Here is a 16,113-nt window from a genome sequence, read left to right as displayed (position 1 = left end):
CAGACTCTGGCTCTGCTGCAGCCGCTGCTTTCCATTTGAAGGGTGTTTGAGTTCAACCCCAGCCCAGCACTGGGGCTGCCAGGGCTGGAGACCACCGCTGAGGAGCTGAGGGGGTTTCTCCACTTGCCAAAACACCTTTTGCCCCTCCAAGGTGTCCAGCCAGAGCAGGACCATTGGAAAAGCTCCGGAGGAGCTGCTGCACTACCTGGAGTCGAGCCCTGAGGCCGTGGATGTCGCAGGTGTCACCCAGGGCCGCCTGCAGGGCGTGGGTGACCACGCAGCTCATGCAGCCCCGGGGGCTCTGGGACACCCGGGCCGCCTCGGTGTCGGTGACCAGGGCGGTGCAGATGGCCTCGGGCAGCAGCTCTGGGTCAGCAAAGATGAAAATCCTGTGGGGACAGGAGGGTGGGGAAAGAGGGAGCTGCAGATCCACTGTCACTGACACCAGGGCTGGCAGGAGCAGCTCACATCTCTCTTTTTTGATTATTGCTGTCGATATTCCCCTTCTCCACCCTGTCTCCCCTCCAAGGGCAGCTCCCTGCCTCCCAAAATAATTGGGGACACAGGAGGAATGTGCCTCTCCCCGTGCAAAGTTTTAGCGAGGTACTGGACGTCACCCAGTCGTGTCCCCCAAAACCACGTGGTTTAGGCTCAGCTTGTCTGTTCCAGCGGAGATTAATTCAGAGTGCCGGGAAAGGACAGGTTTCCCTAAGAGGCCACAAAATAGAAGCCGCAGCCCCTGCAGAGAGGCAGCACCCACCTCTCCTGGTAGGGGTACGGGGCGCTGCGCAGGCTTTGCTCGGAGATGACCATCCTTTGGTACAAGGTTCCTGGGAAGGGGATAAACACTCGGGGTCAGAGCAGCAGGAGCAGTGCAGCTCCTGGAGCAGCCAGGGCTGCTCCCAGGTGTAGGGGCTGAGGTGGCTCTGCCAAGTCAGGGAACACCCACCGAGATGAGGCTAAACAGCCCAGAACTGGGCCAGAGCTAAAAATAGCCAAGGACAAAGATAGGCCAGGCTCCAGAAAAAGAAACCCCCTTCTATTCTGGGACAATTTCCTGTGTTTCCCTTCCTTTGTTTAGGGTATCATGAGCTTGGGAGCGGAGCTGGAAGCAGGAGGAAGAGCCCTGCTGCTGGCCTGGTGTTTGGGGGCATCTGAGGAGCACCAGGGATCTCCGGATCAGGAGAGAGGCACTTCCCCCTCCCCCTGCTCAGGGGTGAGGATCCCTCCTCCTGCCCTGGCTCAGGGACAATCACCCTGTGAGCCCTGTGGTGCTCTGAGGGGGAGATCCCCTCTCTCCACACTGAACCGTTCCTCTACCAAAAGTCAGGGGAGATAAAGGTGCCCCGTGGAGCTCCAGCCAGAGCAGCGCTGGGGAGGGGTGGTTGGGGTGACGGGGGTGGGCTGAGCCTCCCCAAAATGGCACCAAAATTCCCCACCAGGTTTCTCCTGTTTCACCTCCCCCTCACAGGGTGTCTGCACCTTGCTCTGCTTTAAAGGATTGCTTTGGAAGGCTCCTGTTAAAGAGAACTTTAACGAGAAGGACTTTAATAAGAACAGAGGAAAAGAACACAGCCAAAAAGGAAACCAGGTGTTCTTGGGCTTGCTTCGCTCACGGGGCTGTTCCTGCAGCCACCGCTGACGTCTCAGTGGCCACAGCCTGGGGGAGAGCCCAGGCGGGTCTGAGCCGCAATCCCAGATGGAAAATTCCCTTTGCAGGAAGGAGACACCTCAAAATGTACGGGGATGTCCAGGCTGGGAGCAGAACAGCTCGTTTCCCACAGAGAAAGAGGATGTCTGTGTATATAAACATCTATTGATATCTCTGGCATTAGGTGGGCTGGACTTGGCTCAGCTGTGCCTACACTGAGAGCAGGATGATCCCAAGTTTCTCTGATGGTAACAGAGGCTCAGCAGGCTGAGACCAGGAGAGGGGAACCCTCCCACCCAAACACATTCCCAAAACCCCAAACATTTGTCCAGTCCCACAGGAATCCCAGCCATGGCTCAGTGCATCAGGCAAAGCTCTTCAGGTGTGGAAATCCCCCAAAACTCCCCAAAATGAGCTGGGTTTGGCCAGGTTTTGATCTGGTTTGGGCTGGTTTAGAGCTGATTTTCTTCACACCACCCCTCGAGGGCCCAGCCCTCCCCTGTGCTGGGCAGGGATGGGGCAGGGGCACCCCCTTACCTGGGGCTGTCCTCTCCACCTTCAGCCTGCTGGCATAGGCCAGCCCGATGGTGCAGAAGGGCTTGGGCAGGGTCAGCAGCCTCTTGCAGAAGTCATAAACCCTGGCACAGAGCTCGTCAGGGATGCAGGGAGCCTGCAGAGGGACAGGGAGTGATCCCTAAATCTGCTCCCACACAGCCCTCGGGCTGGGAGGGCACCAAGTTCACTGCCCCAAACTCACCACGGGTTTAAATGCAAAGCATGGAGCAGGATCAGGCCCTGCAGTGGCTTGAGAACCTCCAGCAATACCCACTGCAGCTTGGGGACATTTTTTTTGGCGAGGCTGGGGCTTCCTGTGCCACCAGGCACTGAAAGGCCTCCAGAAAGGGGGTCAGGTGGAAGGACCTGGCACTGCCCGTGGCACAGGGACATGGGAAATGCACAGCTGAGCCCACCCGGGGCAGTCCCAGAGCTTCGCTGGCTCTGAGTGGCTGTTCCAGGTTCTGAGTGGCTTCAGGTGGCCCCTGCTGTGACTCCTGATGTCCCTGGATGCTGCCCCAGTGAGGCCCAGGGTGGGTTCCTGTATCAATGTGTAGGTTCCCTTTACCAAGGGGTAGGTTCCCTGTATCCAGGTGTACACTCCCTTATCAAGGTGCAGGCTCCCTTATCAAGGCACAGGCTCCCTTATCAAGGCGCAGCTCACCTGTATCAAGGTGTACATCAGCGTGTGCAGCAGGGGGATGATGTAGTGCCGGAGGTCCCCTCGCTCTGCCTGTGGGAGCAGAGGGCACAGTCAGGTCCTGGCAGGGCGCTGGGCTGGGCAGAGCTGCCCCAGAGCCCCCAGCGCATGCCAGGCTCTGTCTCTGAGCCCGGGAATTCATCCTGGCTTAGGGGGGATCCCTGGGTCAGGGTGGGGTTTGGGATCCCTCCACAGGCTTTTAGGGTGGGCAGGATGTCCCTGGGGAGGTGCACAGGGGAGGATGGGAGAGGGCGAGCAAAGGTTTCCAACTGAGCTCATTGGGGAGCTCCTTTCCACTCCTGCATGAACACAAAACCTCTGGGAAAAGCCTGGCCTGGGTTTGGTGGGGTGGGAGCAGAGGGAACAGGGAGGTGTTCCCGTCCTGGGTCCCCATCCCGGCCCATGGGAATCCAAGGGATGCTCCAGCCCCACCCTGCAGCCTGGTCTGGCTCTAACAACAGCTCCAGCATTGAGAATGCCCCTGGATAACCCTGGGAAAGAATTCCCACCGCTAAGATAACTCTGGCCCCTTTCCCCAGGGCCGCTGTGCTGGTGGAGCTGAGCTAACCGGAGCCGGTGGCAGCAGAGCCGGAGAAAACCTCAATAAACGAATAGCAGGGAACTGCTGAGTTGGGACCGGCCCTGGAGGAACTCAGGCATGAAATTGCTAAATTATCATCCCTGCCTGGTGCTGATGGCTCAGAGCTGCTGAGGAGTGAGAAAACCCACAAAAGCCCCAAGTGACAGGGATTTCCTGGAAGAGCTTCAGGGAGATGAAGGGAATTACAGAGCAAGAGGGCTGACACCCTCCTGGGCAAGGGAAGATAAGAGTGACAGAGTGATAACAGCTAGAAGGGAGGACTGGCCTGGCTTCTGCAGAGGAAAGCAGCCCTCAAATCCTCAGGGACAATCCCTGAATCCACAGCCAAGGCTGATGTGGATGTTCCTGTCTGGATTTGTGAAAGCCCCTGGATAAAATTCCTCTCCAGGGCACTGATGGAAGCTGAACTGCCTCAACACGAGACAGAGAGCCTGCAAACAACCCCAGAGCTGCTTCGGAGCAAGGAAACTGGGACTGGGGTTGGGATCAGGGCTGGGCTGGGAACTGGGATTGGGGTTGGGATCACTGCTGGGTGTTCACAGTGCTGGGTGTGTGCACAGGGACCTGGGCTGGGCTGGCACCGGGGGGACACGGCAGTGCTGAGGGAGGTGACAGCTCCGCAGGGCTGCTCCAGCCTCCCAGGTCAAAGGAGAAGTAGCAGAGATGCAGAGAAAATGGCCCAGGGAGGTTTCTGGATGGGGGACAAGGAGCGGGGGCTCATCTGTGGGGTGAGGAGGAGGAGGAGGGGAACGAGGGCCCTGGGTAAACTGAGGCAGGCTCAGAAGATGACACGTCCCCAGACCACAAACGCGGTCACACCAGGATGCAGAGGCTGCTGAAGGCTCGAACAGACCAGAAGATGAGGTAAGAAATCGATGAAACCAAAAGCCCTCGCAGGTTTCCACCGGTGGCTCCAGGGCAGGGCACGGGCTTGGGAGGGGTAGAAACGAGAGATGTGGGGGAGGAACTTCCGCTCTACCTGAGGGCACGGAGGGAGGGGTGGGGGAAGTTTGGGGTGGCTGGGAGGGTTTATCAGTGTAAGGGCTGCCTGCCTCGGGCTGCTGTGGCAGGGAGGAGCCTGAGGGGGCTCCTGGCTCTGCCGCGGCTCAGTGACACTGTAGGGACAAAGCATCAGCTGGGACAAGCCCTGGTGTCCCTCAGGGGTTTTCACTCTGTGCTGAGCCCCAGTGCCCAGCCAGGCCTCAAAGCCCTGAAACCCCTGTTTGAGGTGGAGCTGAGCCCCATCGCTCTGCCTCCCCCAGCGCGCAACAACTGATGGCACAGCTCATGGCACAGCGGGGGCAGCCCTGCACTCAGGACACCTCTCGGAGGCGGCACTCCCCTCTCCGAGGTGGCACTCCCCTCTCCGAGGTGGCACTCCCGTCTCCGAGGTGGCATTCCCCTCTCTGATGTGGCATTCCCCTCTCGGAGGTGGCATCCCCCTCTCGGAGGTGGCACTCACCCTTTCCAGCTCCTTCACCAGGATCCTGACCAGGACACAGCTGGTGCTGGGATTCTGGTCGATTTTCTTGTGCAGGGTCCATCGCAGCATTCCTGAGGAGTGAGAGCCAGGAAAGGTCGCCAATGGAGGGATCAGGGTGAGGTTTCACAGGGGAATCAGGGACCTGAGCACTGGAGCTGCAAAAATCCCCCCTGGGACGCTGCCCAGGCATCACTGAGAGCTAAACCAGGCTCCTGTTCCCTCTGCCTCCACCTCTGAGCCTCTGCAAGGGCCAGGCCAGCCCCTGCCCTGGGCCTGGGTGCAGCACTGATGTATTGGATCTAATTCTGGGAAACCCTTGGGAATGGCTCCTAGAGATCCTAGGGCTGGAGAAAAGCAGGGATGTGGAGTTTGCTTCCTGTTCCTCTGTTGCTCTGTTCGTGCCCAGCTGCTTTCCCCACCTGCCCCAAGGAATTTGGGATCCTACTGGTCCCAGCACAAGCCCCTGGCTGCCAACAGCTCACCCTCAGAGCGGGGACCACAAAACCTCTCAGCCCTGAGGATGCCAAGGCTCATTCCAGGCAAAATCGAATTTAATTAACTGTAAAATATTCCGTGTGCTCCAAGCAAACTCAATTTCTCAAACTTTGTTACGTTTCCCCAGGCTGTAACAGCTTCATCCTCCAAACCCATAACGCAGGGAAATAACCGAGTCCTCAGGGAGGCGCTGGGCAGGGCACGGCAAAGGAACATCCCCGAGGAGAGGGACAGCGGGACCGCAGCTCGGAGCTCGGAGAGCTGGACAGGGCTGTGGGAGGGGTCGGTGTCACAGCTGGGGGCTCTGCACTTACGTCGCAGCTTAATGCTGGCCCCGGGCGAGTGAGGGGCGTGCAGGGGGGGACAGAGGCTGCTGGGGTTGTGCAGGGGGGGACAGCCACACGGTGGTGACCGAGGCTGCTGGGGCACGGATGCAGCTCAGCAAGGATTTGGCACCTCCTGGAGAGGGTCAGGAAGGGCAAATGAGTGAAGCCACCGTATCCCCCTGCTGGCACTGAGAGGGGAATGGGGGGTGTTGGGGCCAGGCAGTGCCCAGCGGACCCCGGGCCGTGCCAGCCCCTCTCACCTCGGTCGCTCTGGCAGGACGGGTGGTGCCCGTCCAGCTCCCGCAGCAGCGCCCGCACCCGCCGCAGGATGTCCGACTCCACCTCTGCAAGGGACAACGGGGACGTGAGCCAGGCCAGCACCCCGGAGGGGACAGAACCCTCCCCACAGCCCTCAGAGCCCGGGTGAGCCGCGATGGAATCAACAGAGCTGTCCCCAAGGCCACTGGAGCGGCTCGGGAATGCCACCCCACGGACTGGTGGCCCTGGAGCCCAGCTGGAGAGCGAGGTGCCCCTGCAGGGATGTGTGGCACAGAAGCTCTGCCGAGGACAGCTCACGCCTGAGCCGTGCAGAGCCCTCCTCTCCCCCCGGTCAATAAAACCCCTCACATCAGATATAGAAACCACCAAAACGAACCCAGAACGGGGCACTGGGGAGGAGCAGAAGCCCCTCAGCATTGGGCACTGCCCGGACTGAGCTGCTCTAAAACTCAAAAGTGTTTTGTCGGATCGGAGCGCTCCCCACGCAGCAAAGCTTTCGGCTGCCCCTGCAGTGCTTTGTGCCTCGTTTCCCATCTTCCAGCAGCACCTGCCAACGCCTTGGAAAGCACCCAGGTGCTTGAACAGAGGGAAATCGAAGTGTGAGAGGTCGGCGAGGGTTCATTCATCAGGACCCCCTCCCCAGCCCCCCGGGGGTTCAGCATCACCCACCTGGGCTCTCCATGGCCAGGCTGAGGCTGCAGCACGTGGGGGCACTGCACAGAGCTCCTCACTCCACACGGGCATGGCCTCAGATCCGGGATCGTGCCTGCAGAAAATGAGGACACACTTGGCTTAGGTGGGGCTGGAGATCAGGGAGAGCACAAAGTCACCAGGACCCCGTGGGACCTCCCGTGGGGCAGAGGCAGAGCCCTAGGGGTGAGCACAGGCTGTGTTTGGGGCAGCAACCTCCAGCTCAAAGCTGATCCCGGTGGAATATTTGGCCCCCAAAGCATCTTGCAGCAAGGAGCTCCCCAGGGATGAGCAGCAGCATCCCTGAGAAGGGCAGGATCGGGATCCTCATCCTCCCAGGGTTTAAGAGATGTTCAATTTAAGCCAAACTGAGTCTGAAATGCAAGGTTCATCTAGGAATAAAAAGGACGAGGGAAAGCCCGAATTCCCTTTATTTAAGATGTTTTTCTATTTAATTTGAAGAATTAGGGCCAAACTCCACCCAGGTAGTTCCTAAATCTGTAAATCTCCATCACCAAATCCAACAGTCTGCAGCTGCAGGAGGAGGACAGACACGTGTGGGAGTGTCCCTGCCATGCACCCCTCGAGCCCCTGAGCATCCTGCTCACAGCAGCTCCCAGACACTCCTCAGAGGTTTCCTTTAACAGCCAGGACCGGGATGTGCCCGCTGGAATGTCAGTCTGGGGCACAGGAGAACATCAGTTAACCCTCCTCGTTTCCAAACCCACAGATCTCCCCTAGAATCCCAGGCTGCAGAAGGACAGGGAATGGTTCTCCCAATCCCTCCCGTGCACGAGGCACCAAACGCCAACAGCAGCGTGACACAGGGAGGAGCTGCTGGCACTGCCATTCCCAGGATTAAAGCTCTGCTGGGAAAGCACCGCGCTCCCGAAGCCGCGGGAGACCCCCGGGCTCTGCCCCCGAGGGCTGCGCCCCGGGCTCCTCTCGGCTCTGCTGCCGGAGGAAGCAGCAGCTGAATGTGGCTAAAGGTGTCGGTGGCTCCCCACATCCGCATCCTCCTGGCAGTGCGGGGGTGGGCGCTGCTGGCCACGGCCCGGCAGAGCTTCCAAATTTAGCAAAGACCAGCGTGAGCTCCTCCCGCCCGAGAAACTTTGATTCTCGGTTCACCTGTCTGCTTCAAAAGGGCTCCTCTTCCTCCCTGGCAGCAAAGAGTGGCTGAGGCTGAGCCCGCGGTGCCTGTGCTTGGGCCTCCCACGAAAATTCAACATAAAGTGACAAAAACTGGTCCCCAGCACGTTCAGAACCAGCCACGCTGTCCAGGGGAGGACAGGCAGGGGTCAGGGGAGAAGAGGATGAAAGCACACGCCCAGGAACAGGCTCTGAGGAAGGCTGGGGTCAGTCAGGGTCCTGCCAGGCTCTGGCCGCTGCTTCTCCCTCCGCTGTCAGCAGCACAGGAACCCACACGAGCGGAAAATCCCCCTTTTCCCTGGGAATGTTTTCTACCTGCTGTGCTCCCCGAGGGTGAGGGTGCCAGACCCTGAGCACTGACCGTGCCCCATCCCGACCCCCGCACGGCAGGCGGGGATGCTGCCGGCCCAGAGGGAGGGGAGCAGCGGCCTCCAGGCAGCCTCTCTGCCTGCCACAGCTCTCCTGAGAGGATCCCTGGCACGAGGAAGGGAAATCGTCCCCATTTCTGGGGATGGACCCTGCACTGGTCCCAGTGCCTGCTGGACTCAGCCTCTTTATCCGGGAACCCGTCGCTGCTCCCCAGAAGCCCGGGAAGGTTCCCTGATCCACACCGGGAGGGTTTCTCTGCTCTGTCCCCCTCCTCCCCCTGGATCTCCTCCCTCCCCTGCGGCAGACACGAGGCACAGCTCATCCCAAAGCCGGGTGTTTTGCTGTCTGCCAGCTCAGCAAGACCAGAGCCTTCTCTGCATTCATCCCACTTCTTTGCAGAGCTGCAAATCTCCACTTCCTCTCCGCAATTCTTAAAATACCCGTGGCATCAGCTGGATTTTATGCCTTTTGCAGGAAAAAAATGAAACAGGAAGGGCAAGAAGAGAAGTGCCATTTCTCCCTTCAGGTTTCAATAATTCTGAGATTTGTAGTGCAAAAACCCTTAGTGACCTAAAAGCCACCTTTCCCAAGAGTTTGGGGCAGCTGTGGGGAACATCTGGGTCTATTCTTAGAAGTGAAGGGCTTGGCAGTGAAAGTGCAGCTCACCCTGGACAGGGGCAGATAAACCCGTGGGTTAAAGGGAACTGCAGGCTTGAAGGGAATCCTCCTGTTCCAAGCTACAGGTGCTGGAGACAGCAAGAGCAGGACCTGGCTGAGCACCCCGCAAGCGCCTCCTCAGCCCCTCCTCTGCAGGGCAGAGGGGGCCCAGGGTGGGGAGCAGTTTGTACGGCTGCTCTGTCTCAGCCCAGCTAATCCAAGGTGAAGTTCTGTCCCATTTTGGGATCCTCCAGCCTCTGCCTCCCTCCCACTTCTCCATCCTCCCCCTGCTCATCCCTCTGAAGCTCCTTCCTCCCAAGCAGGGATCCCCGTTTGCTCAGGCCTGGGTGTGCACAAGGAAGCTGTCACCTCCCTCCAGGGTTGTCCCTTCCCTAATCCTTACAGGCAGGGAGGAACACTGGGGACAGCACCCCGAGTGCTGGGGACACCACCCCGAGTGCCGGGGGCACCGCCCCGAGTGCCCTCCCCCTTCTCTGAGGGCTGATCATGAGCAGGACAGGCACCAAGGCCATTGTCACCAGGTGGATTCCAGCAGATCAAACAACACTTCCGGGTGTGTCTGGAGGGTCCTGGGCACCAGCAGGTACAGCCAGCATGTCACTGTCCCTGTAGGGTCATCGGTCCCCACACACAGCCCAGGCTGGGCTGCTCCTTGTCCTCCTTGAAGGAGGATCCACGTTCACTCACCCTTGTCAGGAACCACGGGAGGAACAGCTCATCCCTGGCCCCACAAAAGGGTATTTCCCTCTCAGCCCCGTGGCAGGGGTTGAAGCTCAGCCCTTTGTGAGGCCACTGGTGTGAGATTGGAAATCCCACACAGAGGGACGGGGGTGTGTCCATCCAGGTGAGTCACTTCAGCCCCACCGTGAAGTGACTCAGGCTGTCCCCTGGAAATGTGGGGCTGCACAGCCCCCCCAAAGCCCTCCTGCTCTGCCTCACAGGCTATCAGCACCGGCGGAAACACCAAACCCCAAACCCCCCGACCAGCTGAAGCACGAGAGGCACAGAAATAGCTGAAGCGAGGCAGAAATAGCTGAAGCCACGAAAGAAAACCCCAAACCCTGCGGTGGTGGGAGCCGGGCTGGCAGCAAACCAGGCTCCCCTGGGAAGCTCCAGCGTGTCCAGGGCTCTCTGCTCCCGGCACACCCTGCCGTGGATCCCAAATGCCACCACCTGGAGCTGGGCTGGCACAGCAGCCTGGGGATGTCCCTGTCCCCCCTTCCCGTCTGCCCGAGGGCAGCGGTGCCACAGCGGCACACGGAGCACATCCCCTCGCGTTCTCCCGGTTACATTTATCCGCCCCAAAGCCATCTCCCCGCGCCTCTGCAGCCAGGGTTTAGCTACAAACTCACCGCCCGGGCACGGCTGAGCTTTCCCGGGGCTCTTTATCAGCTCCGCCACAGAGAGAGAGAAACGCGCGCCTCGCACCGGCACGGGAGAGCGGCTCTGCCTTCTCCCCATCCCACCGCAGTCACCGCCCCGATCCCAGCCCTTCCCACCCTGCCGCAGCCGCCCGGAGCAAGGAAGGATCTCACAAATACCATTGGCAGCGAGGGGCGAGGGCTCAGCGCCGGAGCGTCCCGCGGGAGCCGTGGGGAGCGCTCAGCCCGAGGGGACACACGAGCACACGGGCTCAGGGAGTGTCGTCATGGGATGACAAATGTCCTGGGGACAGCCCAAATTCGCCACCCCCTCGTGCCGCCCTCCCCCGTCTGCCCGCGGCTCCCCCGGGCGAGGCTGGTTCTGAAAGCGGCGCATCAGAGCCCGGCACGGCCCCGGGCACCCGCCCAGCGGGGCTGCCTCCTGCAGCTGGCACGGCTGGGGCACGGGGATGGGATGGGAGCGGAGGGGATGTGGGAGCTGAAGGGCCGCGTACCCCAGGGCACGCTGGGGATCTGGCACTGCATCCTCTGGGCTGCTCCGAACTGCAGCTGGCAGCTCCGGAACACCGAGAAACAGCTCCAGCAGCATCCCTGACACCCCTTAACCCCTCACCTCCTCACCCCAGACCGGGCTGGAGCTGCAGGGGACCCCACCAGAGGCAGGTGGTGCATCCTGTTTGCTCTCTCCTCTTAGACCCTGTCCGTCTGCCAGTGCAGCATCCACTATTTCTGGCCTGGATCCCGACCGCCAGCACAGCTGCACAGGTAGGGAAGCAGGACAAAGGCAGCTTTCCAGCCTCCAGCCCTCCTGGCTGTGCAGGCAGCAGCAGCTCCAGGCTCCCTGAGGACCCTGGGCAAGGATAAACAGTGAGGGCAGGGTCTGCTCCTCGCCCTTCCATCAGCTGCCCTAGCACAAGGGGCCTCAGTTCAAATGAAAACCGGGCAAAACTTTGGGCATGAGGCTCAAACCCCACAGGAAGGACCCCTGCCTCATTTCTGGTCCCTTTGGACACGCTGCTGGAGAGGACAGACCCGCAGGAGAGCTGGGAGCCCCACGTGTGCTGGGGCCCAGCCTGAGCCCCCTCCTGCTCTGGTTTCCAGTTTGAACTCCAGCCCGGGCAGGGCTCTGGTTCCACACCGCTCTGAGATGAAAGCAGCTGCTCTCCCTCAGGCTCTTACTGCCAAGGAAGAGCATCTCGAGCCCCGACTCTGCTTTCCAGCACCTCTTTGAGGCTCCATTTGCCTGCTGGCTGCTCTGGGAAGGCACGGCCCTGCCAGGGGAGCCCTGCCCATGGAGGGGAGAGCAAGGGCGGCTCTTGGGGCCGTTTCAGTAACAAAACCCCTTCACTGGCCCTGCAGCGAGTGTTCCTCAGCCCCTCAGCTCTGCATGAGCCCCCAGGCATCTGCTGAGGCTGTGGAAGTCCAGCAGCTTCCTGGACACCACCGACTGTTTGGAGGCTTCCTTGCCAATGTCACATTTCATTCTTCCTAAGGAAAGGAATGAGTTTTCCGGAAACAGCAGCTTTTCAGATTTAGCATCTCTTTCCATCCCCAGAGCCGACTTTGGGAAAACAATCAGAGGGGAAAAATGCATGTGATTTGAAATTCACTGCCAGGACTGTGCTCACAAACAGCCCAGGAGAGCACTGCCCACCTGAGGGGAGAGAAAAGCAGGGAGAGCTCAAACTTCCAAATGTGGCCAACCTGGGAGAGGCCAGGCTGCTTTCCTGGGGTGGGAGGGGCTGGGAGCTGGCACAGCTGTTCCCAGCCTCCCTCCAGACCCATTCCCTGGGCATTCCCTCCCTTGGACAGGACTGGCACCTGCACAGTCCCTGGGACAGCCCTGCACTGTCACAGACATCTCTGTCACCAGCTGGGAGAGAACAGCTCTGTGCTAGCAGCAAATCCTTACGGAATCCCAGAATGGTTTGGGTTGGGAGGGACCCCAAAGCCCATCCAGTGCCACCCCTGCCATGGGCAGGGACACCTCCCACTGTCCCAGGCTGCTCCAAGCCCTGCCCAGCCCTCTCTTGGCACTGTGGGGACAGAGTGATGTGACAGGTGCTGGCAGGGAGGGCACGCAGAAGCAGCCTAGAAAGGAAGGGACGAGGGTTTAGGGTTGCACCAGGACAACGACGTCAATAAGAGGATTTGATTACAGGGCACAGGCACCAACAGCCCCCTCTGCTTTCAGCAGCACCCTGAAACTCCAGTCCGGCCTGGAGAATCACAGCAGGGACTCGCCCTCGATCAAACCCATCCAGCATAGATCTCTCAGACAGCAGCTCCCCTGTCCCAGTCACGTTTGGTGGCTGGTGCTGCCTTGAGGCGTGTCACACCTCAGAACGGAGATGTGACTCAGCCTCCAGAGCAGCCAGGAACAGCAGCACCGCTCCGCAAAGCCAGAAGGTGGCAGGGAAAGGAGCTCCTGAGAGCCCCAGGGCTGGGTGGGAGCTGCGCCAGCCTGAGGAAGGCTGGACATGACCAGAGCAAGGCCCCTCCGGGGTCAGCGCTGTCCCAAGCACTCGGAGCAGAGGAGCCCAAGGGAAAATCAGAGTTTGGGTGCTGGGGAGGGGTCCTGCCCTCGTCCCACCACACCCAGTGGATGAAAGGTCACTGTGGCCCTGTCACAGCCGCAGCTGTGCCCACCCCGGCTGTCACAGGGTGGGGGGAGGTGGGAACCTGAATCCACCTGAGCTGGGGCACAGGGCCCTGCCAGGGGCCACGCACAGGCTGTACATGTCCCTGTCACCTGGGCAGTGACACCGCGTCCCAGCAGGGCTGCTCGGAGCTCACAGGAGCCCAGGGGGAGCCCTCTGAACACAACAGAGAACAGGGAAGTTGCTCCAGAGGGGATGTGCAGGTTGGGGCCTGGGCAGGAGCAGTCATGGCCCTCCCATGAGCAGAGATTCCCTCATTTCGAGGCAAAATAAGGAAGCAGAGTTTGTGTCACAGAACAACCTGGACACACAGTCCCACAAGGTCCAGGGAACTCCGATAAAACCCCTGCTGGCTGCCTGGGCCGTCTCACCAGGGCCGAGACACCCCTGTGTGATACTCAGAGATGATAACGCAGTCCTGGAAGCCCAGGGAAATTTGTTCCTGTGCTCAGGCTTAGCCAAGAGAAAGAATCCCAGAATCGTTTAGTTTGGAAAAGACCTCCAGGATCACCAAGCCAAAGCTTTAAGTGAAAGACAGAAAAGAAAAAGAGCTGCTGAGCTGCAAGGACACTTGGAGAGCTCCCATGGAAGGGAACAGCATCCCGGGGAGGTGAATGGTCACGGTGAGATGGCTCTGACCAGCCAGAGGATGCCAAGGGAAGCGCTCAGGGCAGAAGGACGAAGCCCTGCTCGCTGCAGAGCTGGCTCATGTGCATTTGTTTGCAGCTTGGGCCCGAGCACGCAGCTTTTTGCTTCCTTTCTGGACGGGGCCCTGCTCTCTGCTCCTTATCGCCGCTGCCATCGCTCTTTATTGCCCTGTCACCGCTGCTCGGGGCCCCAGGGAGCAGCCGGGGCGCCGGGCCAAGGGCAGGGGAGCCGGGCAGCCACACGACCGCACAAACAGCGGGTGCCGGAACGTGCATCACCCCGGCCGTGCCAAAATCCCCGGCACAGCCCCCCGGGAACCGGGAGCCGGGACAGGGAGCCCCGGGGGTGGCCGGAGGTGGCCCGGGGCAGGTGACTGTCCCTTGCAGCTGGCAGTTGTTCCACACAGAACAAAGGGAGCCAGCACGGGCTGGTGCTGCAGCAGCCCCGGGATGGGGTGGAACAGCCCCAGCCGGGCTGTCCGTGGGGTGTGCGGGGGTGGCCGAGGGCTTGGGACGGGACCAAAGCCGCCCGTGTCCTCTCCGGGGCATGGGCAGCAAAGTCCCCACGCTCCTGCCTGGGCCAGGCTCCAGGGCAAACCCATGGCCCAGCAGGATCCCGCTCGCTGCCAGCGGAGCTGGCACAAATATCCCTTTAGCAGCACATTCCTGATCTCCAGCACCATCGCTGCTCCCTCCCCCGATTCTTCCTGGGAAAAGGCATCGCTGCCCGCATCCACGGCTTTCCGGGCGCTTTCCCCCCCGGCACTCAGCGCTCGTGCACACGGTGCCAGCCCCTAAACAAAGCCCTCCCCGGTGACAGAGCAGCCTGGGGAGCAGCGGCGGAGACGGGAGAGGCTGAGCCGCAGGATTCCCCACGCCCGGAGCCGGGAGCACCGCGCCCTCCGGGGCTCTTACCTTCCTCAGGGCGGGCACGGGGGGCCCAGGGAGTCACAGTCCCCTCCGAGGTCCCGGCCAGCGCGGGGGACACAGCAGGGTCCCGCAGGGGACATCGCGGGTCCGCCCTGCCCGGGGAGGGGTCGCGGGTGCCGGCGGAGCCCCCGCGGCTCCCGGGCTCTGCAGCCGCTTCAGAGCGTGCGGAGCAGAAAGGGAAGCGCGAGTTATTTCGAGACAACTTCCTCTTACACAGGGAGGTCCCGCAGTGACAGAGCTGTCCCCGTGTGGGTCTCCGGCGCCCGGCGCGCTCCGGACGGGCGGGAGCAGGGAAGGAGGCTCAGCACTGCCCTGGATCCAATCCCCTCAAACCAGCCCCGCCAGTCGGACTGCTCTGGGACCGGCCTGTGAGCCCTGGCACCGCCCCTGGCACCGGCCCTGGCACCGGCCCTGGCACTGCTGCCAACCATCCCAAACAGGGGCAATCCCTGCGCTGCTGCCGCCCAGCGAGGCAGAGCGAGCCCGGATCCTCGCACCTCCCAACAAACCGCGTTGCTCCGGGAGACCAGGAGTCCGTCCAAAGGCACTTCTGCAGCCGCCCGTTCCAGGCACGGTGTTTGTGCCTCTGCCAGCGCCTCCCGCCCGGAGCATCTCCCACGTCTGCTTTTGCTCAGAGCCCCTGCGGCTGCCCCGGCAGCTCCTGCCTGCTGCCAGCTCGGGATGCAGCCCGGGCAGGGATGCCCGGCCCCTCTGCAATGCGTTCACGGAGCAGTTTGACTCTGCCCTGACAGAGCCTGGAGCAGGTCTGGCCGTGCTCAGCAGGGTGTCATTGTCACCGCGTGTGACTCCGAGTCAGGAGAGCCGGGATGAGACCCACGGGCCCCAGGTGTGGCTGCTCGGGGCTGCCGGGCTCCGGCGGTGCCCTGACCCTCAGTCTGGATTAGGATCTGTTTGCAGGCTGGCACAATCTCGGGTGGCACAGGGCAGCAGTGAGGGGACGCAGCAGACCCAGCCCAAATGTGGAGATGAGCGCTGCTCCCTGTGGGGTGTGGGGCAGGGTGGGATGAGCCCCCAGCCCCGCCAGCCTGGGCAGCTGCTGGAGCCCTGCGTGCCCCTCGTGTGCGCCCCAGGCTCTGCTGGGCACAGAGCCCAGGACAGCCCCAGCCCAGGGCCCAACCTCTCTGGCCAGAACTGTCCCCACCCGTGGCCAGGGCCATGCTGGATCAGGCCCTCTCCCCAAATGGCACCTAGAGCAGGGTCTGAGGTGCCGAGCTTTGCTGGGGAAGTAGACGGGGGGAAGAAAATCCCTCTGGAGGGAGCGTGGGAGCTGCAGCTGACGCTGCATCACTTCCCATTTCTTTTGCATGAGGAAAAGCCTTAGGTACCGCTCCGTACCTGGGCCCCAGGTCAAAAATAACCTCCTTCCTTCCTGAGCGGGACAGAAAGGCAGCAGGAGGCAGCTCAGGCTGTCAGCGTCCCTCGCCGCCAATTCCCTCTCGCTGCGCTGGTGCCAAGTCCCGCATCCCCTTCCCCAGCCCCGCCCGAGCCGCCCCGCGG

The 16,113-nt window shown here is 61.3% G+C and overlaps 1 protein-coding gene across 5 annotated transcripts in view; it reads right to left on the bottom strand.

Annotated features, from left to right (window-relative positions):
- Nucleotides 1-16,113, bottom strand: part of PIK3R6 (phosphoinositide-3-kinase regulatory subunit 6) — a 29,853-nt gene that overhangs the window by 11,655 nt on the left and 2,085 nt on the right. Inside the window, exons 1-8 of one of the 5 annotated variants that reach the window (XM_032129295.1) lie at nucleotides 14,581-14,885; nucleotides 6,760-6,856; nucleotides 6,072-6,155; nucleotides 4,970-5,061; nucleotides 2,871-2,939; nucleotides 2,189-2,321; nucleotides 761-830; nucleotides 206-389 (exon numbers count right to left, since the gene is read on the bottom strand). In XM_032129295.1, the coding sequence (XP_031985186.1) occupies nucleotides 206-389; nucleotides 761-830; nucleotides 2,189-2,321; nucleotides 2,871-2,939; nucleotides 4,970-5,061; nucleotides 6,072-6,155; nucleotides 6,760-6,772 (645 nt within the window). In that variant the 5' untranslated portion in view covers nucleotides 6,773-6,856; nucleotides 14,581-14,885. Of the gene's footprint in view, nucleotides 1-205; nucleotides 390-760; nucleotides 831-2,188; nucleotides 2,322-2,870; nucleotides 2,940-4,969; nucleotides 5,062-6,071; nucleotides 6,156-6,759; nucleotides 6,857-10,328; nucleotides 10,422-10,517; nucleotides 10,621-14,580; nucleotides 14,886-16,113 lie in introns of those variants that run through there. The other 4 variants (XM_032129300.1, XM_032129298.1, XM_032129296.1 and 1 more) reach the window with 4 other exon arrangements.

The sequence above is a fragment of the Corvus moneduloides genome, chromosome 19, assembly GCF_009650955.1.
Source record: "Corvus moneduloides isolate bCorMon1 chromosome 19, bCorMon1.pri, whole genome shotgun sequence".
NCBI lineage: Eukaryota > Metazoa > Chordata > Aves > Passeriformes > Corvidae > Corvus > Corvus moneduloides.
The sequence above is the reverse complement of the archived record's forward strand: the minus strand, read 5'-3'. Positions and strand labels throughout refer to the sequence as shown.